This window comes from Calypte anna, chromosome 3, assembly GCF_003957555.1.
Source record: "Calypte anna isolate BGI_N300 chromosome 3, bCalAnn1_v1.p, whole genome shotgun sequence".
Taxonomy (NCBI): domain Eukaryota; kingdom Metazoa; phylum Chordata; class Aves; order Apodiformes; family Trochilidae; genus Calypte; species Calypte anna.
The window spans coordinates 5,647,486-5,674,052 of record NC_044246.1 but is presented as its reverse complement, the minus strand read 5'-3'; the positions used below and the strand labels follow the sequence as shown (position 1 = coordinate 5,674,052).

At 43.0% G+C, this 26,567-nt stretch overlaps 1 protein-coding gene across 1 annotated transcript in view; it reads right to left on the bottom strand.

Moving 5' to 3' along the window:
* SLC35F3 (solute carrier family 35 member F3) overlaps positions 1-16,434 on the bottom strand; it is a 157,684-nt gene extending 141,250 nt beyond the window's left edge. The window contains exons 1-2 of the mRNA XM_030447668.1: positions 16,148-16,434; positions 15,533-15,762 (exon numbers count right to left, since the gene is read on the bottom strand). Of these exons, the coding sequence (XP_030303528.1) occupies positions 15,533-15,762; positions 16,148-16,200 (283 nt within the window). The 5' untranslated portion in view covers positions 16,201-16,434. The remainder of the gene's footprint in view (positions 1-15,532; positions 15,763-16,147) is intronic.
* Between the last annotated feature and the right edge of the window lie 10,133 nt (positions 16,435-26,567).

The following is a 26,567-nucleotide window of genomic DNA, read 5'->3' as shown; positions in this document are numbered from 1 at the left end:
CACCCTCAGCTGTTATGCCAGAACAGTTTTGAATTGCAACACAGCTTCATCACTGGAAAGCTCCTTATAAACTGCCTCAACAGGAATATTCCTGCCCTAAAAAGACCAACATCCTGGAAAATTCAGTGAGAAATCTCTCTTTAAACCACACATACACAACAGTTAAGGCTGACGCAGAAGCCTCCCTTGCAGATGCCACCATATTGCAGAAGCATCAACACTGAGAAAAGAAAACCTCCCAGAAGTTCAGTCCTGGCTCAGTGTGCTCCCTTTCCTTTGCAATGCATAAAAAAAAAAAAAAATAAGTTACTGGGGGGGAAATCACACAGGAGGGAGACCTTACCAGAACTGGAAGGGCTGGGTTGCTACTGTTCCCTGAAATACCTGAAATGCCAACACACCAGGTGCTAAGGAATACACTGCCAAGAACAGCACTGAACGTGGTCACCTTCCTCTTGAACTTATATTCCTGAAGAATGCAGAGATGGCTTTAGTTTGTATGTCAAACCAATAAAACTCTTGTCTACCCCATCAGGAGCCACTTCAGATCTCTGAGTTTGTACTGCCCAAGGCTCAACACTATTGATTTATGTTCCAGCACTTCACACTTCCACCCTGGCAAAGAACACAGCTTGTCAAAGAGATCTTGTTCATTAATGTGACATCATCTTTCTCCATACAGGAGTTACCTTGGAACCAGAGAAACAAAATAAAAGGATCTGTGAAAGATCCAGGTTGCAGAACAGCCCAGAGGTGAAAAGATCCAGGCTGCACCCCAGCATTTGATGGGAGATCACTCACATTACAGCGTGAGCCTCACACCTCCCCCAAGCTGGAGCTTGAAGGTCCCAAACCCACCCCTCAGAGCACAAAAGAGAAGAGCCTTCTACTGCCAGTCTGATAAACTAGTTACCTAAATAACTTCTATGGCAAATCCAAACACCCTGCCTCATATTTATAGATGTTATAAACAGGAAAGTTCTCTCAAATACCTTTTTCTGTGAAAGAAAGAAGAAACATTTACACAAGTACTAAAGACATCTTTTTTTCTGTTGCTTTTTTTTCCCCAGCAAAACCAGGAGAATTCAAATGCTTTATCTGATTCTATAAGCTAGTGTCCATTCAATATTAAACATGCACAGTCCCTTCTTCCCAGCCACTTCACAACTTGTCACTTGAGTGGTTTGCAGAGGTTCAGCCTCCCCAGCTCAGATGAGAACCACACTGACCCTTGGCAGCACCAGCAGTGGCCACGAGTAATTAATATTTACATTGTGGGGATGTTCAGAATCCACCTAAACTCAGACCTTCAGTATTAGATGTTATAAAAGCATTATTATTTAGAGGACTTTTCCCCAATAGCATGTAAATTCAACAGGATAAAAGAAAGGACTGAAAGAGGACAGACAGAACAGAGTTGGGGTGGAAATGGTGTGGCAGAAAAAGAAGAATATACCCAACTCTTGGCCAAGCAGAGGTTATGTGACCAGTCTGGTTTTGCCTTAAGTGGGATAAACAGCCATATAATCTTCATGCAGATGGACTATATATTTTGTACAGATTCAGAAAACATGATATACATTTTTACTTGAGAAATAAATCAAAACCAAAACTATCTTCTGTTGATACTTCTGAAAATTGCCTTCTTCATCTTCTCATCCTTCATCAAAACCATACTGAGTGTCTAGGTGTTAGTATAGTCCCTGTTTACATTTTCAAGATGTATCCTTTAGGTTAAATTCCTTTCTCTGGATCTGTTTCTGTTCCTATTTCAATCAAGGTTGTTTCCTAAGGTGTAAGACATAATGTAAGACCATGTCCTGATACTTACTCACTGCTACTCATTTTTTGTAGCCTAAAGTTTGCTTGCTTTAGGAAGCTGAGGAAAACATTTCATGATCAACTTGTTGTCATCATCTAATCCTGTTCTACCTTTTCAGTCACTTGATAATTCTGAAGTAAGTCAATGACAACCTTACCAATAAATTCATTGTTATTTGCATGGCCAAACTGAATTACTCCATATTATATCCGATTTCTGCATTAAAAAAAAAAACAAAAAACAAAAACTAAAAAAGCTGTCTCTGAATTCTACTGAGTACTCAAGGGACTTTTCTACCATTTAAAATACATTGTGGGTGCTAACACTCTTCTGAGCACTGCAGCTAAAAAAGACTAAGCTTTAGTCATAGGAAAAGAGCACAAATTTATTTTCTAATGCTTTCTCTCTATATTTTCCTCTGACAGGCTTACCTGATTTCTTCTGCCCAGGTGAGAAGCATAACACATGGACTTACCTACCAGACTCCTTCACTCATTTTTCCACTTCTCTATGAACACCACTCAAGGAGTGCTGTATGCAGTTTGAAATAACTGGCTGTCAAGCTCCAATATTCATTGTTGCAACTCTAGAAAGGGCTAAATTAAGACTTCTGTAAAATGCCTTACATGAACAAACCCATAGCTGTGATGCAGACAATAAATTCAGTGCAAAAACTAATGGGCTTTATGCAAGCAAATTAACTAAATTATCAGACAGGGAGGGGGAAAATGAGCTGCAAGAACAATCAGTCAATATAAAGAAACCATCCAAGCATGTCAGGGTGGATCAGGACTTAATGTTCTCAGCGTACTTGTTAGAAGAAAACTGTTCCTGTTCACCAGGGGTTTCACCAGGGTAACCCCATTAAATCCTGACAGTGTTGGCTGCACACAGGTGCATTTGGTTGCTGCATCTCTGATGTGTTTAAAACCATGAAGAAGCACAAAGCACTAAGGTCAGGGTTACATCTTGATTTGGATGGTTTGATTTTGCACACACTTTGATTTTGCTCAGTCACTAAGCAAAGGAAGGAGAGGATTCTGGCCTGCAGTGTTACCTTGCCAAGAAGAGTTGATCTGGAAAGGAGGGGTGGAATGATGGACATGAGGTTTTAGAGCCAAATTTTAGCACACTGCACATCTGGAGATGGCACAGACCACTTCAAGATATTACTCTGTCCTCTCTGGACTAATCCTGGACTAATGCAGGACTGGGCTAGTCTGAACAATGTCAGTAGGAAACAACATGTAGGGACTTGCTGCTTGTACAAAGATCATCCAACTAAATCTCATCTTTCTGCCTTTAGCCATCCATGGGAGAGCTGTCTCTTCTGTCCCTTATCAGGAACAGCTGAGTTTGCTGAACAAAGAACCTCCAGTTCAGGGAAAATACTCAAACAGCAATTTAAAGCCCATTACTGCTATGTGAACAGAAAGCATAACCAGGATCTGGCCACTATTTTTGTTTAGTATAGACACTCAGGATACAGTGTTTAATTTGGCATTCTTCTTTAGCATTTATATGACTACAGGCAAAGGTAATGTCAGACTGATAGCTGGGTGTCTGGTTTTTGGGTTGGTTATTTCAAACAAAATTGCTTTCTTTTTCCTCTCTGTCTACCTATAAAACTAAACCATACAACAACTGCAGCATAGCCCAGCTAGCACAAATCTCTTTGCAAATCATGTTGGGGGTACAATCAGTTCATGAGTTGACATTTGAGCTCAAAATCTATTTAAATAAGGAGTATGAGAAGTGTATAAAGATACCATAAACCTTGGCACTTCTTAAATTTTCAACAGAAGCCAAGTTTTCTTCCCAGTTCTAGCTCTCCAGACCTTTCTGAAGTTTTCATGACCACTTGGATGCCTTTGCTGTTCTTCAAGGTCTTTTCATACTATTTATTTCCTTACAAGTTTTCACAGAACTCACATTAGTTGAGAATTTGGCTGCCTGCAAGCTAATGCCCCATATGGCATTCTCACCCACATACTCTTAGACTTTCACAACAGTCTTTTTTTTGTTGTTGTTGTTTTCTTGGTGTTTTATTTTGCTTTGTGGTTTTTATTTATTGAATTGAGTCAGGATCCTTTCCTTGCATTTCCATATTTTATCCCTGTTGTTCTGTTACTTCCAAAACATGTGTGGACCTGCAAAATTCAGCACAACATAGCAAGACCAGAACTCAGGTGAGTGATGTGACATTTGCTTTATGAACTGACACTGATTCATCTGCAGAAGCTGAGGGAAAGCCAAACATCTTGTCCAGGCTCTCCAGAAAAGGATGGCTTAAAGGCAAGACAGGGTATCAGTGTGAATATTGTGCATATTCATCTGCACAACAGATACTACCTGGTTCTCAGGGGTAGTACAGATCCTGTGCTAAACATAAAAAACTTTTCAAAACCTTCTGTCATTTACAAACCTATCCTCACTCCTTTGAAATGCCACCATTAACTGGTTCAACTCATGATTTCCCAGCCTTTCTCCACCTCATTTTCCCCCAGACAACTTTGAGACCTGACTTGCTGGCAGTGGCCACGTTGTCTTTCTGGGCTTTCTATAGAAAATTCAAGAACATGATCATAGTTTTTCTTTTTGGCATATCAGTGGCCAGGGTGTTGTTAGCCTTTCTGTGTCACTTGTCCTTTTAGGTCTGATCTGTATCTCCCCCATGAGCAGTACTGCAGTTGGCTATTAGAAGAAAAAAAAAGCTCATGGTGTCAGATGAGAAAATTATGAGATGAGGGAGAAAAACCATCAGCAGTTGACAGAGAAGACAGATGAAGTGGTTTATGGGGTAGAGATAATAGAATTTAAGAAGTTGAGGACATGGGGTGAAAGAATGACCTACAAGCTAGGAATCAAACCTGGTGTCAAATCTGGCAAAAAACATCTCTCTGAGAGAAAAAATGACATGCAGGTAGTCACAGATCCCAACCTGTATCTTAGAGAAACTCCACTAACAAGAAAATGAAGACCAAGTCAGTAGGATGGATGTCAGCCAAAAACCTGTATATTTGAGCATCAAACTCTTAAGTTATTTGAACATGGACTCAGCAAAATTTTTGAGGGTCTCAGTCTTTGAAAATGAGGTAACTGAAGCTTAACTATTTCTAGCTCTCCAGGCTGCTGCTGGCTGGCACCTGCTATTTGAAACACTAACAATCTGGTACCTGATCTAAGAATAAAAACTGGCACCCTGCCTTTTCTTGCCTAAGCAAATTTTCTTTTCCTGCCAAAACCTGCACCAGGAAAGCCATTAGCTGGCTACCCAAGCCACACTGGAGTGAAAATCATTTAGGAAGACTGATTCATATTTGCATGTGGTTGTATATGACAATCAGCTAACACAGAGGCAGCTGCACATCATATCAGTGAAGTGAGTTGTCTTTTAGTAAAAAAAAAAAAAAAAAAAAAAAGAGAAAAAAAGAAAGTTATAGAGTATTTTGTCCTAACGTTCATGGGAGTCTTTGTCCAAATTTTGGCATCATTTTAAGCACAGAACCCTCCTTTGCTCTTCACTTCCCAAAGTGGATAAATCAGTAACTCAAGCATAGAGGGCAGTGGTTGGAGAACAGCAAGTGACAGTACAACTTCACACAGCTCATCCTGGTTGATGAGAAGCTCACCCTGAGCTGGCAATGGGTGCTTGCAGCTCAGAAAACCAAAGTGCATCCAGTGTGAGCAGCAGGGAGAGGGAGGTGATTCTTCTGCTCTCCTGAGATCCCACCTGGAGCACTGTGTCCATCTCTGGCATCCCCAACAAAAGGACCTGGAGCTGTTGGAACACCTCTCCTATGGACACAGGCTGAGAGGGTCAGGGTTGTTCAGCCTCAAGAAGGCTCAGGGAGACCTTAGAGTCATTCAGTACCTGAAGGGGCTCCAGGAAAACTGAGAAGTGACTTTTTATAAAGGCAATCCTAGGGACAGGACAAGGGCTGACAGTTTTCAGCTGAAAGAAAGTAGAATTGGGTAAGACACTGGGAAGAAATTCTTCAGTGTGAGAGTGTTTCTGTGTTGATGTTTTTATACCTTCCAATTATTCTTCAATGAACAATAATCCAGCTAAAGCAGTTAATATCCAATTAATATTAACTAATATCAAACCCCTTTATCTAGATCTCTCATGCCTTCAGTGTAATTCCAATAGCTGGGCATGGAATTTTGGCTGAGGTTCTGCCACCCTCCCTCCAAAACAATGTTTTAGGAGCCAAATTTTTTCAACATGTGAGATTGTTTTACCTCTCCTGGCTGTGAGGAAGTTTCATTGCTCTCATGCTGTCCTCACCTAGCATAAATAAGGAGGATCATGTCCTCATAAATCACTGGACAACCACAAATACCTACTGCCTAATTGCCAAAGTGAAGAAAACAAAGGAATTCACTAGATATTTACACTGACAGGTGACTTACAAGGGGAATACTCTTAACTGGAAGGCAATTTACACCTTTGCATCAACAGACAGATACAACAGGAATGCTCTCAGTTGGAAGCTGGGACCAGATCCAAGCACTTTGCCCTTAATTAAAGAAAGGCAGCAAGCATTAGAACAGAAAGAGTGACTCTGACCATGTTGCATTTGTAAAAATACTTCAGCCAGTTTACTCCTGGGACTTGCTGGAGGTTTATGAGTGTCCAAGGCTGCAGAACTGCAGCTTTCACAGATCTATTACAACCACATTTAGACCAGGACTCTCACTTCCATTCAGAACTGCAATATTCCAGCACACCATTAGCTCCTGGGTTTAGTTAGGTAAAATTCCTTATAGCTTCTACTGAAGTTTTACTAATGTGAAGACTAAATAAAGAAAAACAGGATTAAGGCACTAACCCAACCAACAAGCTTCATTAGATGGATTTGAACCTTTATCCAGGAAGTCCTCCAAGCTCCACCCCATAGGTTACTTGTATGGTTTTGTGGTGGACCAGTTAAACAGCAACAAAAAAAAAAAAACTTAGATGCATGTACAACATTTCCTTATCTTTAGCATTTCAGATTTCTCATTGTCCCACTGCACACTGTCCTTAGCCTACATTGCCAAAAAAGTCTGGGTTTGCATGCTTGAACTCCTCAGCTGGGTGAGTCAGGGCTATCAAAGCCTCCCTGGCTTCCAAGTTACACTTTATACAAATGAGGAAATTGAATGCCTCTCTCTCACTGTTTTAAGGACCCATTCAGCCTCCCCCACACCTGTACAGGCAGATTCTTTGTTCTCATCTGAAGTGGAAAGACACAAACAATGACTTATTAAACACTATGATAAATGAAGAAGTAGAGACTTGGGGAAATAGGGATTTTTTTATGGGTAAGAGAAATTTTTTGAGGACCTTCTTCCTATGCCTTGTTAGATGTCTCAGTCCTTAACTCCTAACCTAAAACCACATATGGATTCTCTCTTTTCAGCACTTAAGCTCAGGGTGGTCAGCTCCCTAGGCTTCTAGAAAGGAAGAATGGGCTCTTCTCAATTGTTGTAGATGCTTTCTTCCCCATGTTGGGTCAAGCTTTGAAGTATTAACTAAATACCAACTTCAAGATAAGAGAATAAAACTGCACATCTATTAAAAGAAATAATTATTCTACAATTTAAATCCTCAATAGTGCTCAGGAACATATAATCAAGGCCATGTATGGGGTAGGTGTAATTGGATACAGTTGCCTTAGGAACAGGATGTTCAGCATGGAAAGCAGGGAGCCTGCTCAAAAGGCAAACTCCAAGCCTTCAGCCTGGTGGGGGAAACCTGGCACGACTGGAGTTACCAACAAAAGTGCCATGGATTTGTTTGGAGGCAGGGATTCATCCCAGCACCTTTTCTAATCCTCTACTATGCCGGGTCCTGCACTTTGGCCACAACAACCCCATGGGGAGCTCCAGGCTGGGCACAGAGTGGTTGGAGAGCAGCCAGACAGAGAGGGACCTGGGAGTTTGGATTGACAGGAAGGTGACCATGAGCCAGCAGTGTGCCCAGGTGGCCAAGAAGGCCAATGGCATCCTGGCCTGGATCAGGAACAGTGTGGCCAGCAGGTCCAGGGAAGGGATTCTGCCCCTGTACTCAGCTCTGGTGAGGCCACAGCTTGAGTCCTGTGTCCAGTTCTGGGCCCCTCAGCTCAGGAAGGAGATTGAGGTGCTGGAGCAGGTCCAGAGAAGAGCAAGGAGGCTGTGAAGGGATCCAGCACAAGTCCTGTGAGGAAGGGCTGAGGGAGCTGGGGGTGTTGAGGCTGGAGAAGAGGAGGCTCAGGGGAGACCTCATCACTCTCTCCAACTCCCTGAAAGGAGGTTGGAGCCACGGGGGGGTTGGACTCTTTTCCCAGGCAACTCTCAGCAAGACAAGAGGGCACAAAAGGTCTCAAGTTGTGCCAGGGGAGGGTTAGGTTGGAGATTAGAAAGAATTTCTTTCTGGAGAGGGTGATCAGGCATTGGAATGGGCTGCCCAGGGAAGTAGTGGATTCTCCGTGTCTGGAGATATTTCCAAAGAGCCTGGATGTGGCACTGAGTGCCATGGGCTGGGAACTGCAGCGGGAGTGGATCAAGGGTTGGACTTGATGATCTCTGAGGTCCCTTCCAACCCAGCCAATTCTATGATTCTGTGATTCCTGCAAGTGCTGAGCTGAGTAACATTATTACCCTGAGCCAGAAGTGCTCCACTGCAGGCACATTTTCCAGTTTCTTTTGTGCAACAATCTCATCAAGAAAACAAAAAGTACCCAAGGAGTTGTAAGAGAATCTGGGTTTACACTCTGGAGATTCTGATCTCATTCCCACTTCCAATGTATTTCTACCCTGCAGACAAGAGAGATTGTGCTTTTAAACAAGTGGGATTGTAGGATGTAAAAGAATTTGACACATAGAATATAAGAAAACCTTGGCTGGGAGAGGAGTGTCATTTTAAAGTAATAATTAAAAAGCCTATTAAGTTCCCATGCAAAAAAATCTGAGCTTTTTAGGAACATAAAATGCCTAATACTGTTTGCCAGAATTATTTCCAGTGAGATTCAGCTTCTTCTTTGTAGATACCAGAAGCAGAAAGCCCAAAATATTGCTCCCAGCACAGGAGTCAAGCCCTGGTTCTTGTCCATGTGTTTCTCTACAAAAAATATACCCATCCATGTTTCTATGATTTACTGCCCATTTTTGTTTCCATTTGGAGAAATACTGTAAAACATAACTCTGTACCAAGTCTGAACACACATAAGTGTTTCCACCTTCTGACTTCATTATTTGCAGAAGAAACAATTTCCTACAGATATTGAATTACACATTACTAAGGTGAAAAATGTGAAACAGCAAAGAATCCTGTATTTCCTTCCTGTCTTTGATACAAACAACACCCAAAAAGGCAAATAAAGAAGTTGTTTATTAAAGAAGCTGCTTATTAAACAATATTTCTTAAAGACTGGGGAGTAATTTTATGAGCAGAAATTGGAGGTTAAAGTCTATGCTGTCCCATCTCAGAGAATCTTCCTAAATCTTACAAGCAAATTGTGAGAATGCAGTGACTTCACTTGGCTTCGTCCTCATATATTCCTCCCAGGATAACCTAGCAAGCTGGAAAAACCACCCAGGAGTCAGAGAGCCTCCTGAAATCCCTAAAGTAGCTCCTTAGAGTAGCTCTGGTCCTCCGTGTTAAGTTTTCCTTCCAAGTTTGTCAGTCTGAAATAGAGAATCTTTTTCAAAAGGGATTTATTCCATTTATATAGTGAGGAAGCTCACGTGGCTGAATGCCTCAGTCCCAGAATTTCCCCACTATACTCATGAAATGGGGTCTTCTATTAATTTTCATGTGGGGATCCTGCCATTCCCATGACTGTAGAGACAGCTTACATTGATTTTTAACTCCTGAATGCACCATAATTCCTTGTCTGGGCATAATCTTTGGCTTCCATGTAAGATGTAGGAAATATATGTAAGAAATAGCTGAATAAATCATGAACAACAGAGTGCCCCAGTCACTACACATGATGTAGAAGTGTCAAGAAGCCAAACCAGAAGGAAAAAAAACCCTTTCCTTCCCTTTTTTCACTCTTCTTACTTAACTTGAAAGAGATTCAAATTCCTAACTTTGATTACAGACATCTTCCATGGTTTCCCTGATTTTTAGGGTTTTGTTCTTGCCTGCTTTTTTCTACTTTACATTATTTTCTGATTTTTCTCTTTCACTAGAGTTTGAAAAATCAAACCTAACTGCATATCTTTACATTATAAATATTTCTGAAAGCTCCACAACTGGTACCTTCATCAGGCCAGTGGAATACCATGAAAGAAAATGCCATAGAGCATAAAAATTGAGCAGAAGTACAAGGAACAATATTTTCTGTTATTGATTACTACTCCTATGTCCTGCTGTAGCATGCATGGATAGTGCACAACAAGCTCAACTTTCATCCCACTTTGGTACCTTAACTGATATGAAGAAGAGGTCATGAGCAAAAGCATAATTCCTGCCAGATTTTCACTATAAAAGTCAAGGAAAAAAAAAAAGATAAATTGCATAAGTGGCATAAATTAAAGCTGCACTGAATAAAAAGGTGACAGCAACCAATTAATCTGTCTAAATAATAAACAAACAAAAAAGAGGCCATTTTTTAGGTTGCAATCTTTAGTTTCTTCACTGTGAAAACTAAAGACAAAATATAAAATACCCAGCTGCATAGTTAAAAGTGGCAGCTAATTAACACCAGAAAATTAAAACTGTTAAGTAAACAACTTACTAAATGTTCACTAAACATTGACAATTTACTAACTATTTAATAAGCAACTAAAAGTGTTTACAAAATTACAATTTTGCCAGCAAAAAACTTAAAATTTGGTTAATGACGATTGCAACAGGAACAAGTTTTCTGCTTAGCATTGCTCAAAAAACACTTTTTTTACCACCTGACAAAAGCCAAAGAACTCTCCAGTCTCTTCTCCACTGGAATTGTCTTGAAAAAGAAACTTCCTGGGGGCTGGCTACATTTCTTGTATTAGTTTTAAGAGCATTAGAGACAGCATTTATGTATTGAAAACCCAGTGATCAGTTTTAAATCAATTGCTTAAATTAATTTATAAGGGTTGAATGCTCATAACTACCCAAAACCAACTACTACCTTGAAAGGCTGCTTAAGTTCAAACTGAGACTCAGTTCTACTCAGATTTTTTTTGCTTTCTGAGCAATGCTCAGGATATTTGTAAGCCAATATGTCATTTACAGTGGTGGTAGAAGACCTGTGCTACACGCAGGATGAATACAAGACTGAAAATTCTGGGCATTAAAACTCTAGGGTTTCTTTTGTTCTTGTTGAAATCACTATGGAGAAACATTAAAAACAGGGAAATAATATTTAAAGAAGCAGAACCTGGACAACAGGAGACCACTGAAAAGTTAGCACTGGAACAACCTGGAGCCATCCCCAAGGTCAAACTCTCATAGAAATGGAGGTTCATGAGCCACAGACAAGTCCTACTAAATAGAACTGAGAGAAACTAAAAGTACATACTACTCTCTTAATATTCTTTCTGCAGGTGGAGTAAGATGTGCAACTATATAATGAAGTTAAGTGAAAGGATATGGGAGGCCAGGGGGTCTCTTGGTGGTCTCTCTCATTCCCATTCCCATCTAAAAGGAGGGAGAGACACACATAATCCTGATCTGCCCATAACAAACCTGTGTTTGGAAACACATTCTAAAGATAATTGAAAATCCCAGCCTTAAAAGAAAGAGCCTGATCTTAAACAAGGAGTGGAAGCAGGTGATCTGTAGGAAGAGGCAAAGATTGCAGAAGAGGGATAAGCTGGCTCAAGCCCACGTGAATGTATTTAAAACACTAATGACATAATGACAGCCTGTGCTATTCAATCACCACAAAAGAGGCCTAGTTAATGTAGGGAAAAATGAATGTTTGGCAAAGGTGCTGGCTGTGCACTTTTCAGGTGGAAACAAGCACCCTGCCAATTGCTACAGGGATTGGAATTGACAAGTCTTCCATACAGAACAAGAGAGTTCAAAAGTTTAGTGACACCTGTGTTTCTCAAGTACAGAAAAGCTCCAGGGGACTGTGCTTCCTAGAGACTTAGAAACCAAATTCCTACTAATAATGGCATGAAATTCAAGCCTAAAATACAACCTTTTACTTCCAAACTTGTCTCTGTTATTAATCTGAAATCCAAGGCTTTTAGAGGGAGAGATCACAGTAATTTACTTAACCTTCGTTAGAGATAACAGCACTTTTAATAAAGCCCTAATAACTGTTTGATCTCCATACAACATAAAGGCTGTCACTGCAATCTATAAATTTTGTAGGGTTTGGGGGTTTTTTGTTTTTATTTGATCCCTACATGTTAATTAAAAAAAAAAAAATTCAAATACTGAGCTGTTCCTGATGTAGCTGCAGCAGGGTATGATTCTACAACCTGACTGCATCTTGGGTTTCTTTCCCTCTGGCTTTGCATTTGAGAAAACAAGTCAGATGCTGCAAAACAGTCCCCTGGGACAAATATGAATATTTGACTTAGTCTGGAGAGCAGCAATTCACATGGGTAGTTAGCCTGAAAACCAAAAGTGAGAATTTAAGAGAAATAAGTGCCAGATTAGATGGGGACTCACTCCTATCCTGTTTCTGAAGATGCCCCAGATGCAGATGCCTAGAGGAAAGTGCAAGAAGCCCTCAAGAAGCAGCCCCCTCCCAGTCTATGAGGCACTAATTAGTACTCCAAATAATGAAGCTCAATATTGTCTCCAATATTTTCCCCATTTATTACAATTCTAGATCTTGTCACTGCTGTCAGCTATGAGCCTCTGAATCTTGATCTCAAGAACAAATTATATTTTTTTAAATTATTTCAGTGTCCAATTGGTGGCTTTTCCACTTGATTGACTGTCTATCTGTTTGTCTCTCAGGACACAATACAAAGAAAAACTCTCTACCTGCCTGAGCAACACATGACAGTACTGTGCCCATTTTTGTTTCAAGCTCTTGAAGGTAAACCACCAAAACTCTTGAGGCTATTTCTGGAGGGTTAGTACCCCTTCTCCTCACCTATCTCAGAGCTTTCTGCCATCTTTTTTGCAAGGAGATGGCTGGAATTACACAGTGTTTCACTAGGCTGTACCACTAAATTCCCTACAGACATTATAACATACGTGACATTACTCCAGTTGCCAAACTCTGGTTTGCAAGTGCAGTCCCTGGACCATGTACAATCCCAAACCATTCTCTCTCACAAGCTGATCTAATGATGTGAAACTCTACAGGTAATTTTAGCATTTTCAAGAAACATGAGGCTTCTGTGTGTGATAACTGAATGGAATTTGTTGATATCTGGGCTATACATCTGGCTGGGTCAGGCCTCACTAAAGTAATGACAAGTTCTTTCTTGTTCTGTCCAACCCACATCATTTTGTGTCTTCAGCAGATTTTCACTTCTTCCTCTCTCCATCTAATTTATAAGTGCATTAAATAGTGGAGTTGGTACATAACCTTGAAGTACCCCAGTATGTTTAAATGATGAGGGTTTATACCTCAATAAAACTGGTCTCCAAGCAAGTTTTGGGGTAATGGCAACACTATCTTTGATTATTTCTCTAGTTTCCCTTACAGAGTTCTGTTGAAACAAAAACTAGCAAAAGCTTTAAGAACAATAATTTTATACAAATGTATATATATATGTATAAAGTCTAAACAATGTATGAGAAGAATGCAATCCAATGTCAAAAAGAAAATGGATCTGGCCCTACAGGTGATTTAGTTACAATAAAAAGAATGTCACTGAGAGAAATTAACCAAATCTAGATCAGACTGAATTATGGGCTTCTTTTCTAGAAAGCAGGTCCATCACTATTGCACTCCATAACTATACTCACAGTGCTAATAGCACCTAAATATCTACAAGCAAGCACAATAATAAAGCTAGAAGTACCCAGAATCCAATTTGAACTTAATAAAAAGCATTTGTTCACAGTCCTTGGGCTAATTAAACCTTATAACTGGAAAGTCAGAACTAGAGTCCACAACTGAGCATCAGCCCAGCTTGAAAGCTTATTCAATGAAGTTCCAAAAGAGCTGTTACAAAGCTGACTTCCCACTTTTGATGATCTACCCCATTTCCATGCCTTCAGTCAGCTGCTGAGCTGATGCAGATTTCAGCCATGCCATATTATACCAGCTGGAAAGATGGGGCTTCTGCATGTTCTTCTACACTCCTAGCAACTCAGATTTTAAGTTGGCAACGACTTCAGGTAACCTCTTATTTTTAGACATGCATCTATGAAACTCAGACACTTTGTATATTTATCCCCCACCATTACAACTCAGGGATGTAATTTTGCTATTCAGAACAAGTTAGGAGAGAGAATACAACTAGAATAGCAGGATTTGGCTTGCAATTAACTTCCCCAGACACAGTTATAAATTTCAGCAAATGGGTTATAACTGAGGAGCCAGCATGACCTTTATTATTTCAGAAGGTTTGGCCATGGCAGCTCAGTGTGACTTCAGCTGGACTATTAGTCACTCTGTCAGACAGAAGCACCAACATCCAACTCACTCTGACATCAGGATATGATCTGATCCTGAAAACTGACCTAACTAAGTCTTACTCTCAGGAATGGTCCCAAACCAGGTAATGGAATTGCTTCTTGAGAAATCCCATACTCCCTGTGATTAAAGTAGCAAATATCAGCTATTTCTGTCATAATCACAACCAAGAAACATTACATGCTCTTGCAGAAGAAGTTTTAGAATCTTTATCAGTCAAGTCCAATAATCAGGAGGGGCTTTTCCTCACAAAAAAAAAAACAACAACCCACAACAACAATAACCCAAAACCCAAACCAACCAACCAAAAAACCCCGCTGGACTAGTCCTGTGTACCACATTTTCCTGCATCATTCTCTTCCATTATAAAGCACACTGCCAAACAGATAATCTGTGAGTAAACATTTCAGAGTGTTTGCACTTAATATTTAGGGAAGTGCAGCACAAAAACAATCACTTTTTCACAGTCTTCCCAGCCAAGCAAAGATTTCTGTTACAGCAGAATCCTTCTTACAGCAAAAGCTGTGTGATGTTATAAAAAACATCGGGGCAACCAAAATATTTTTATGACTTCAGTTAACCAGTAAATTATTCTTAGAACTTAGTAAGTCAGGCCATTACCATCACATTGGTGAAAGGCAGACAAGAAATAGGGCGTGTTAAATGCAAAAATACTACCTGATACATTACAGCCACTCAAGGCATCCTCTGTAAATCATTTATGTGGAGGAACACATCTAAGTCTCTCTCCATATAAGTGTCATAAAAAGCTGTCTTTCTCAAGAGCAGGCATATGGAAAAAGCATTGGAAAAGGCACTGGGAAAACCTGAGAGACCCCCAAAACGAGGCAAAGCCAGCATGGTAAGGCACGGTCTGTGCAAACATCATGTGCATGAATGCACAGAGGCTTCTACACCGCCCTCACAAACACGGCAATCGGCAACCCCCCAAACCTGCCTGCAACATTACGCCAAATATTTGACCGATTTTCTTAACACAAGTTCACTATCGCGATTATTACCGCTCACTTTACAATCCGGCGACCGCCCACCCACACGGGTGCGGAATTCTTCAGCCACCAGGAGAGCTCTTTCCATGGGTGAAGCCATCAGCCCCTCGCCCCCTACCCCTGTGAGAAGCCCCCCCTACCAGTCCCTGTCCCCCCCAAACCCTCGGCAGCTCCCCCCGACTCACGCTTGTAGCTGGCGGCCCAGGGCTGGTAGCCGTAGTAGCCGGTGATGCGGAGGATGCGCTCCTCGATGGATGTGAGCCCCACGGAAGCGCTGGTGAGATCCTCCACGGAGCGGGACCACTTCAAGTCCTCCTTGATGGCCTCGTCCACCACCAGGTACTTCAGCTGCCGCAGCTGCGGGCTGATGTCGGACAGCCTCCGGGGGCTGACATCGGGGGAACGCCGCATGCCGCTGGGGACCGGGAGAAGGGGGTCAGCGGGGGGGTGATGGGGTGGGATCACTGCCCTCCCCCGGCCCCCGGGAGAAGTTGGAGGGGGGCGAGTGGACCTCCGGCGGCAGCTGAGCGGCTCCCGAACCCGCGGCAGCCGCGCCGCAAACTTTCCTCCCCACCCTCCCGCCGAGGAGACCCCCGGGAGCGGGCGGTGCCGCCGGATGGAGGAGTGAGGTGAGGCGGGGAATGGGGGGTGAGGTGAGGCGGGGAATGGGGGGTGAGGTGAGGCGGGGAAAGGGGGTGAGGCGAGGCGGGTTATGGGGTAAGGTGAGGCGGGGAATAGGGGTGAGGTGTCCCCGTCCCTCCCCACCCCTCCCGCCCGCCCGTCCCCCCGGGGGTACTCACAGGGTGGTGGCTTTGCCCCTGGCGGAGCCGTTGGGGAACTCCCGGATCCCCATGGGGAGCAGCAGCGATGGCTTCGGGGCGCCCAGAATTCACGGCGGGGCGAGCCGGAGGCGCTCACCGGCCGGGGAAAAGAGAGGCGGGAAGGAAGGGAGGGAGGAAGGAGGAGAGGGGAGGGAGAGGCGAGGCAGCGGCCGCCCGCGACAGAGGGATCTCCGTGCTGCCGCCGGTCCCCGGCAGGCAAGGAGAAGAGGCGGAACAACCGCGGCTGCCAGCGGAGAGCCGGCGGCGGGGGCCGGGCCGGGCAAGGCGGGCTTCGCGCCCCCCCACCCTGCGCCCTGCAACCACCAGGGGGAGCCCCGCGGCCACGGCCCCGCCGCCCGCCTCCACCCGCCCCCCGGCGAGCAGCCCTGAGGCGGGGCGGGACGGGGTCCCCTCCTCCGGGCGGGCCCTCTGGGTCCCGGTTCCGTAGAAAAACGAGGCGAGGAGCGATCCGTGGCAGCTCGTCTGGCGGGGCTCCGGGCCGGGGGTGTGAGGCGGGGCGGGGCTGGGTTGGCCGCTGCCCGGAGGGCTGCGTGAGGGCTGCGTCGTGCGGTTTCCTCACGCAAGGAGCGGGGCACGGGTGGGCTCAGCCTCAGCCCCGGGGTGGAGTGGTGGCTCTGGTGCCGGTCCGCTCAGCAAGGCCCAATTGAGAACAGAAGGGGCTATGGGGGTCAGACCCAATAGTGACGGTCCTGAGGTGACGGCGGGCACGTCCTGCCAGGAGCATCCTCCTGGTTTCTCCGTAATGGAACCGGTACCGCAGACACCCAACCTTCTGTTAAACCACGTTTTGTTTTTAAACACACTGCCCGAGTGGGAACGTAGTTAAGTGAATGTGTAAGCGTCGATGTGTAGCTTACACAAACGCTTCATTCAAACAAAAAAAAAAATCGAATGATAGATGCTTAGACCTTTGATCACCCACAAAATGTGATAGTTGACATTAAAGACTGCTTTGTGTATATATGTATCTTACAGGGGGAAAAAATAAGTCCAAGAGAAAAGAATTGTTCTCTTTCATCACCACACACCTTCAGTTTACCTGAAACACGAAAACACAAAGGTACTGAATGTGGAAGCAGCTGGTACCAGCTGCATGCAACCTTTCCCTGCCAAGTTATAGCATCACTGCACTGTCACCAGAAACAAAAAGTAAAAAAATCTCCAGCAGCTGCCTGATAAATTAATCCCAAATACACATATCCTAAATTTCTTTTATACAACCCTTATTCTGAGCTGGTGAAAATGTTTGCTGCTGTGGGGGTCAGTTCCAAAATGCATGAGGAGAGGTGAGGGTGCTGATCCAACTGCAGCCATCTGAAGCTGCTGCTCACCTTCAGAGTCACCTTTTGCAAGGTACACACAGCAGTGCAGAGGGATGATTCAGGTTAAGATGTTAGGATGAAAACAACAGCGCTCACTAAATCTACAGATAGTGCTCACTGGCCTGGGTTAAGTCTCTTAAGGGCATTCAGGGCAGGAGTGGCAATAGCAGACATGAATGGAATTCAAGCTTTTCAATCAGGTCTCCAAAGTCCAGCATCATTCTGTATGCAGAGCCCATGCACCCTCTGGCTTTAAGTGATGGACAAGGGTAGGATCTCAGAGGAGAATTGCAAGTAAAACTTCACTTATCTAATGTTAAATCCTTCCATTATTATAGGTACAGGACTCAGAGGGTGCTAAAAACAACATAAAGTAGGTCCAGAAATCTAAGTTTGGGCTGGCTGTGCTCAGTACAGGACTAATTCCCATAGGGATGAGATAATATTTAGTATAAAATTCTAAATCTCAGAGCAAACAAAGGTTCCAATAACCAAGCAAGTGACATTGTTGACCAGTCAAGTCACCTACTGAGCACTCACCTACCTCTTGCCATGTTCTGGTGCAGAAAAGCAGAGGCTTGCTCAGCCCTGATAGGCATTTTGCCCCCATCTCTGAAGTATTTAACTGCCCATTTTCTGTAGCCCCAGAGAGGAGCCGTGGAAGTCAGGCGTCCTGCTACACATACCTATAACTTTAATATACCAGAACTATCTCATTCCTCTATCCAATAAAGATTGGGTTTCTGCTGGGGTTTTTTGATTGTTTTTCTTTCCCATCTGCTGTCATTTCAGGGTGTAAATTAAGTGATGGATGGGTGTTAGTCGTGCAAGCAAGTGACTTGGGACAGCTTGGCTGGCAGTGCTGACAAACTTGAAGTGAGCATGCATCTTATGAGAGAGAAGAAAGTGCATGTGAGTGAAAATTTTAAAGTTCAGTGGAATGTTTAATAAAAATGACATTTCCAAACTGTAGTGAGAGGCAAAATCAACCTAGCTGGCTTTTATCAAACTTGCTGTAAATGACATTTCTTAAAAAATAGCAGCTTCTGGAGACATGCAAGTAAAAACTCTTGATTACATTAATTATGTTTAAGCATTGTAGCTAAAACTGAAACACAACAATATGGTATCCCCCATTAGGAATTAGCATCTGTAGGTTTATAGAGCTATTTCAGATTTTTAATATGAAGAGAGAAGAAGTACTGTAGTATGCTAGCAATGCTACCAAAAGTGAGGAACATGTTAAAAAGAAAGCATTGGCTAAAAAATATATTCCTATTCCTGGAACAGTGGGAAAAATGGAGCAAGGTTTCACACAGCTTAGGTTGGAGCCACCTAGCATGGTATGCAACACCAAGCTGGAACCACTCTAAATGGCTTTTCTGGGCCTCTTACTAGTGCATTACTTTAATAAAATAGCTTCAAATCATCTAAGCAGAGAGTAGTAGTTGGGAAACAGTGTATTTTGAAAAATAGCAGAGCCCTGCAGCAAGGTAACAATTAGTACTTCCAGAATGCAGTTACTTATTCTCCCCTGTTAGACACCTTCTTATATTTTTCCAGATAACATGAAATTATATGCTTGACTGATAGTCAGCTTTCAGAAGGCACAGGCCTTAAGATATATTAGAATTATGTTGTCTACAATGTGATGCTGTGCCAGAGGAAAGTATCATTTAAACTGTATTTATTGTCACCAATAGATTACCAAAATTTATCTGGGGTGGAATTTTGCACTCACCAAATATTACTCCTTTCGTGAGTAACACACAACTTTTAAAGTAAAAATATGTAGTGAGATTAACAGTAAGAACTCCAGGCAGACAATTTGCAGAGATGCTGTGCAGGTCCCCCTTGTAGACACGAAGCTCCCCCTGTACTCTGTCCCTACACAGGGATAGGTGTTAGCACTACAGTCAGCCCCAAGGATGTACTGCAGCTTAGTATATAATGACACAGCTTTAAAAAATCAGCTCTTTCATCTTCTATTTCTTTAGTAGATTTTTTTATTGTGGTGATAAATGGGAAACAAGGAGGTGATTTCATTAAAGTTTCTCAGGCTGTGCTGAATGGACTCCCTTGCTTGTAGAATTAATAAAAAGGCCAAGACACCTCATTAACATGCCTGGGACTGAGCTGGATTGGCAGCAGTGCAGTTTAGTCCTGCCAAAGGGCATTTGCTGAGGAAACTCAGAAAGCTTTTAAATCATACTCTTAAAGGTTAAGTCAGGAGAAGATGACCTTGCAAAAGCTGTAGTCCAGACCTTCCCCCCGCTGGCCCCAGTCCATTCATTCCAGACCTGCTTACTGCACAGAACTGGGTGTTTAATACTATGGGTTCTCCTTGGACTATTCAATGTATTTAGTTTGATTTTGCTGTGCATTCTTCATCAGGAAGCCCAGCAGAAATACCAGTTGTATCCAACAGCTAAGCAAAGAATAATTTGAGTAATTAATTGGAATTTTATTTTTTTCTACTCCTACATGAGGCACAGGTGGAGCAGTTAAGATGTCACACATTAAGAAGTTGGGAAATGACAACACGTTCTGTTTTACTGTGCAGAGAGGAGGTAATTTGTGCCCTTTGTATCTCACATGGGATTTTTAATATCACCTTCAGTGTATTTTTTGTAAACATTGAAAGGGAGTGAAAATAGCACCTATAAACCACAGTCATTTTTGTTGCCTGAACACTGAGCTGCATATTTGTTTTGGCACTCACACACAGATACACCAACAGCTTCAGCTCTCACCTGCCACTAAAATTAGAGTCTCATAACCTTAAATACAGTGATTCTCTCCTAAAACAAAATAAATCCCCACCACAACAACAGATTTCAGCTTGCCTTTTGGCAGAAATTACGGATCAAAATCTATGGATTCCTTTTATTGCCATAAATAAAATGGCCCTTTTTTTTTTTTGGCTTCTCCTCCCACCTGCTCTATTGTTGGTTACTATGATACCATTTGAGACAAAAAGAACACTCAGACCCTTCAGCTACTGAGGTTGTTGTGTCATTCCCCACTCTTGAAGTTCACTTTGTGCTGCATTAGTCCATAAAACACTTACTCCCTTTTTGCAGAGCTGAGCAAGAGCTCCCTTCTTTTTCTCCTCCAGTAGCTGTGGACAATCTCAGCTTTCTCAGGGACTCCTCCCTGTTATAGACAAGCAGAGATATTGGGGTTTACAGAGCCATTTCTTTTTTTAAAGCCTAATTGCAACAGATGAATTAAAAATACCTCCACAGAAATATTCCAGCTCTGCTCCTGGGGTCGAGGAGATACACAACAAACATGCAAGTGATTTTTAATCATCTAGGGGCTAGCAGGCTAATTCTAGGCTCTGGTTCATCTCCCTCTAAAGGTTAAATTTTCATCCTCTGCCATCAGTAGTTTTGTGCTTATTTTTAGTATTGAGGTATTTTGTGATGGTAGGATAAGTGTAAAAGAAATTCTACACAATAATTCATGAAAAGTTTCCATTGACTGAAACAGGATCTTTAAATTAAGCTGATGAACAACATTTGTGCTTATTTAACAATTTTGCCAGTTAGTACATCTGAATGGGACTCTATTAGACCATGCTACAATTAATAGCAAGACTAACAATTAGACCTAAGAACAAGAACAGGAACAAGAACATCTGCAGTAGGAAAATACTTACAAAAATCCTAGCTGCCTCACAGTTCTTCCAGAGTGCACTTATACTCCAAAGAAAAAAAATCTCCATGGCACTCAGAGAATCCACATCTATTGTGACAGCACACCACCACACCAACAAGTTGGAGTTGGGATGAAAGCTATTTTTCAGGCTTGTGCATCAGCAGCACAAAGGTTCATCATTTAGATTATATTTACCATTTCAAAAAAGGAGGAAAAAAAGGGAATTTTCTACACTTTGTCACCTGTTTTCTTCCCCTGGGGAAATAGGACTGCACAGGGTAGAATTTCCTTTACTCAGGCTCTAGCAGATGAGATGATAAGCAGAGGGGATGCAGCAAGAAGATGCCATCTGTACAGAGGCTCCCTGGGCTGTAGGTGAGACACTGGGCAGGGAAAAAAAAATAAAGATATTAATATGAATTCCTTAAAGCTGTTTGTTATGAGAGACAACACATGATTTTTTCCTGTTTGCTTGAGACAGGAGAAGTAAGGGGCTTACATGTCAGCAAAAAGCTTTCAGTTTAGAGACTGAACACACCTTTGTCTTAGTAAAGAGTTACCAACAGAGAAGTGCCTCCCTTACAAAGTCTGCTGGAGCCTCCATCCCTGGTATTTAAGCAGCTGAACACACATCTGCCAAGGGGAACAGTGTGAGCCCCCCAGCTCTGTTCTCTGGGGTGAAGGCCTCAATCCCCATCCCTTGCTGGCAGCAGCCATTTCAGATGCCAGGCAAAAATCCACCCAGGAAAGACACAGACTCAGTATTAGACATCTAGAGAAGTATTACTGCAGTTGTTCCTATTATTCCATTTGATGTTTTGTGTTGCACTGGTCAATAGTTACCTCATTATTTGCAGCATCCTCAGGTTTTCAATCTTATTACACTGAAGTCACACAAGATTGAAAAGAAATAAATCCTGAAGCTTGGGTAATGACTTGTTTTCACTTTTCTGAATACTCATTCTGTGGTTAAGAATCAACCTTTTCTTCCCCTACCCCTCCAGACTTAAATTATCATTTAATCTGATAAAAGTTATTCCTGATTCTCACCCCTTACCCATCAAAGCTCATCAGCTCCATCCCACCCAGCTCAGTGCTCTAGAGAGCATTACATGTGTTGTGCCCTTCAGAAATGCAGTTTGTAGCACTAACTTTTGCAGAGATTCTCTGGTGATGTTCTGTAAAGATCCAAATGAAACACCAGAGCTTTCCCTGCAGCCTGGAACACTGGAGAAGTGCTGCCCACTTGCTCCCTTGGCTCTCATTTCACCACAGGCAAGAGGCAGGCATGAAAATGGCAAATCATGAAGAACCCAAATCACAGGTGGTTCTTTTAAAAGAATTTCTTCCTTAAGCCCTGATGCAAACATAAAGTACCAAGAAAAAGTCCTCCTACTACTACTCAGAAGCAGACAAAGAAGCTTTGAGAGGAGAAAAACCCTGAGCATCCTTAAAAACTCAGATTACTATGGAATCTGGATTGCTGAGCATGAGACAAGAAGGGCTATGGCAGTCTGCCAGTGGTAACAGTTCTCAGTATCCCATTTTCCTCCAAAGTTCAGCCTTCTCTCTGTCACCCTGTCCTGGAACAAGCAGGGTGACTGCAAAGCACCCACTGAACCTTGAGGTCCAGCTGACTGCAGGGGTTTTCATCTCGTGCTGCCTGGGTTGTGGTATTGCATGATCCTGACCAAAAAACCCAAGCACATTCCCAGCAGAGAAGTCTGTGAGAGACCAATTAAAATTATTTGAAGGAAGTAAACATGGTACAAAGGCCCAGAAGGCAAGTGAGTCCCTTCATAGAGCTGTGACCATTTTTTACTGGGGCTAAAAAGTTCCCATACAACTATGGGGTGCACCTGCACTGAGGATAGCAATTATATTTTTAACTTGAGGGGTTTTTTAAGGTATTTCCTACACAGACACAATTGCTGCCAGTGCCAAGTGAAGTGCAATGGAGGGATAGAAAAATATCCCTGAGATATTTGAAGACAGTTTGCAATTCTTGGGTGAGAAACTGCCTGGTGCCAGCATCACCTTGTTCTTACCCTCTGTTAGTGCCTTCCCAACGTGATGCTCATGTCTGCACACACAGCTCCAGACTACAGCATCCATCACCTCACTCTCCAAGCTGCTGCATCCCCTGTGGGCTCCATGGAAGGCTTCTCACATAGGTCCAGGTTTAGGTTCCTGCAGAAAATGGTAAAATGGTAAAAATTTGACTAAACCCTAAATAAGCAAAGGGTCTGGCTGCAGAGGTGCATTATGAGACTTCTCTTCCCTCCTTTCCTCCAGTTGGGATCAAACTTGAGCGTTAAAGTTTTAATAAAAGAACGGTTTTGTAGTCTCTCTCCCCTTTGATCATGGAAGAGGTTTTAAAAGAACAACCCACTGGTTCCCTTCCTTTTGAAGTCCTCCACAGAAGGATCATTAGTGGTGGATGAGCAGACAGATGTAGTGCTCAGTGTTAGAATTCTACTGTCACCATAACAACATTTAGTAGGGATGCTGAGCTACCATAATTTGAAACAAGACCAAAAAGTGCTGCTGAGCTGTGGGTGGGTGGCATGGCTTTCATTCTGAGGCTGTTCTCTCCAGCAGTGAGCTGGAAATCTGGAGGACCTGTTCCTTCTGGACAAGAGGCTGAGGAGTCTTCCCTTTGTAGAACAATTGGAAATTCTCAGCTGTTTGTTTTTCAAGAAGAGATTAAGCTTTGCAGGCTTTGATAATTCACTGTGTAGCTTCTGGGTCTGACTTGTTTGCAGCTCGTGCTCTGCTTGTCAAGCTACAGAGAAGCTTCTGGAAATGGTTTCCTACTCTCCCTTCCACCACCTCAACTCTCTGGACCTTCATTTTGTGCAAATGTAAAGATATCAGTTCAAAGTCTGAGTCATTTATGCATGAAAACTTGTGTTAGATTTTTCTTTTCTAAACACAGCATCAGTGGAAAGCGGTGGCTGAGAAGTAACAGAAGTAGTTTCCCTTTTCTCAGGATACCAGATGGTTGTGTTTAACTAATTTCTAGGCAATTATAAGCATTATCCACACGAATTAACAGTCCTAGCTTATCTGCAACAAGATAACATCTTTTGGGGCTCATTAAAGTCATAAATCCATCTCAGGAGCAGCTCCTTCACTGTGAAGAGCAATAAACTTCCATGTTGTTTGCATAGGTCTAGACTGGCAGACAACAGACACAGGTAATTCAGGACCTGATTAGAACTGAAAAAGAGAATTGTTTGGAATAAGGTGAGCTAAAGTAATTCCTAAATTCCTATCCCATCTGAAGACAAATAATAAGACTTGAGGTGTGACACTGGATACTTCGTGTCAGGAGGTGGTGGGAAGTGGCAGCAACCTGCACAGCCCTGGTACATCTGTGATGCTTTCTATCCAATAATCACTTCTATGAAAGCATCATTTCTTTGTGCTGTAGGTGGCTTCAACTCTGTCTTTAAGGTGATAAGCATGAGATTTAATTAATAAATCCCAGTTCCTACTTCTGGTACCTACCCTGTGACAGTTACTGAATGATAGTGAAGCCTCAAACCTGTTTTCCCTGGTGCTGACACTAATCCTGTCCATTTTGATATAGGATCACCCTGTGCAACTTGACTTCAGGTAAGAGTACACTGACATTGACAAAATAGCAAAAAAATTGACTGTCAAGAAGACCAGAGGGGAAATAGAAGAGGACTTTAATTTAGAGCTTGCTTACCCCAGTAGTGTTGGCAACGTTGTGCTGAGTAATATCATTGCTACAGACAACAGACACAGGCAGGGAAAAAAAAAATCCCAGCAGAATGAGTTTTGGTGGCAAATGGCAGTCACGAGGCTGTCTCAGGAGACATATGGGAGAAATCACATTTTCAGAGAAGCCTGCAGCCTCTAGGTGGGACAAAACCAAGGCTTTGGCCAGGGGGGTTTAGCACAAAGCTCCATGCAGAAGGTGCTGCTGATGTGACTATTACACTAAATTACTGCCACTTCGAGCTATTTCCACAAGCACTTTCTCTGCTGTTCATCCTCCTTTTCCTTCCTCACAGCACTTTCTCATTCTTTATACAAGGTTCAAAATGGCTTTGTGCAAATATATTTCTTCTTGCCCGTATAATGAACTCTATTAATTTGTTTAAAATATGAACTTAAATATATCTACAATTTTCAGTGTTAGAATGAAAAGTAACAGTAGCACACTAACCCAAACCTCCCCACTCCATCAGATACACATTTTTTAGAACACTACCTTTTTTCTCTCCTCTGTTCATGCATTTATTGTTTTCCACTGCTTTGCCAATTATAATGAGTATATTGATTTTCTCATGTGCACATATACAAAATTCTGATAGAGAGCTCTGCAGAGGAAAAAACCTGCATACTGAGATCCTGGCTGCTGTGTCAAGGGGCATTAATCTCAGTTTAGAGCCATATGAAACTGAGCCCTCCTTTAAGAGTAAACCAGAAATATGGTGGTGTCCCCCAGGGATCAGTGTTGGGCCTGGTTCTGTTCAATATCTTCATTGATGATTTAGATGAGGGGATTGAGTCCATCATCTGCAAATTCGCAGACGACACTAAGCTGGGGGGGAGTGTGGATCAGCTGGAAGGCAGGAGGGCTCTGCAGAGGGACCTGGACAGACTGGAGAGTTGGGATGATTCCAACGGGATGAGGTTCAACACGGCCAAGTGCCGGGTCCTGCACTTTGGCCACAACAACCCCATGGGGAGCTCCAGGCTGGGCACAGAGTGGTTGGAGAGCAGCCAGGCAGAAAGGGACCTGGGAGTCTGGATTGACAGGAAGGTGACCATGAGCCAGCAGTGTGCCCAGGTGGCCAAGAAGGCCAATGGCATCCTGGCCTGTATCTGGAACAGCGTGGCCAGCAGGTCCAGGGAAGTGATTCTGTCCCTATACTCAGCCCTGGTGAGGCCACAGCTTGAGTCCTGTGTCCAGTTCTGGGCCCCTCAGCTCAGGAAGGATATCGAGGTCCTGGAGCAGGTCCAAAGGAGGGCAGCCAGGCTGGTGAAGGGACTCGAGCACAGACCCTATTGAGGAGAGGCTGAGAGAGCTGGGACTGTTCACGCTGGAGAAGAGGAGGCTCAGGGGAGACCTCATCACTCTCTACAACTCCCTGAAAGGAGGTTGTAACCGGGTGGACGTTGGTCTCTTTTGCCAGACGACTTTCAACAAGACAAGAGGGCAGGGTCTTAAGTTGTGTCAGGGGAAATTTAGGTTAGATATTAGAAAGAATTTCTTTACGGAGAGGGTGATCAGACATTGGAATGGGCTGCCCAGGGAAGTAGTGGATTCTCCGTGTCTGGAGATATTTCAAAAGAGCCTGGATGTGGCACTGAGTGCCATGGCCTGGGAACTGCAGCGGGAGTGGATCAAGGGT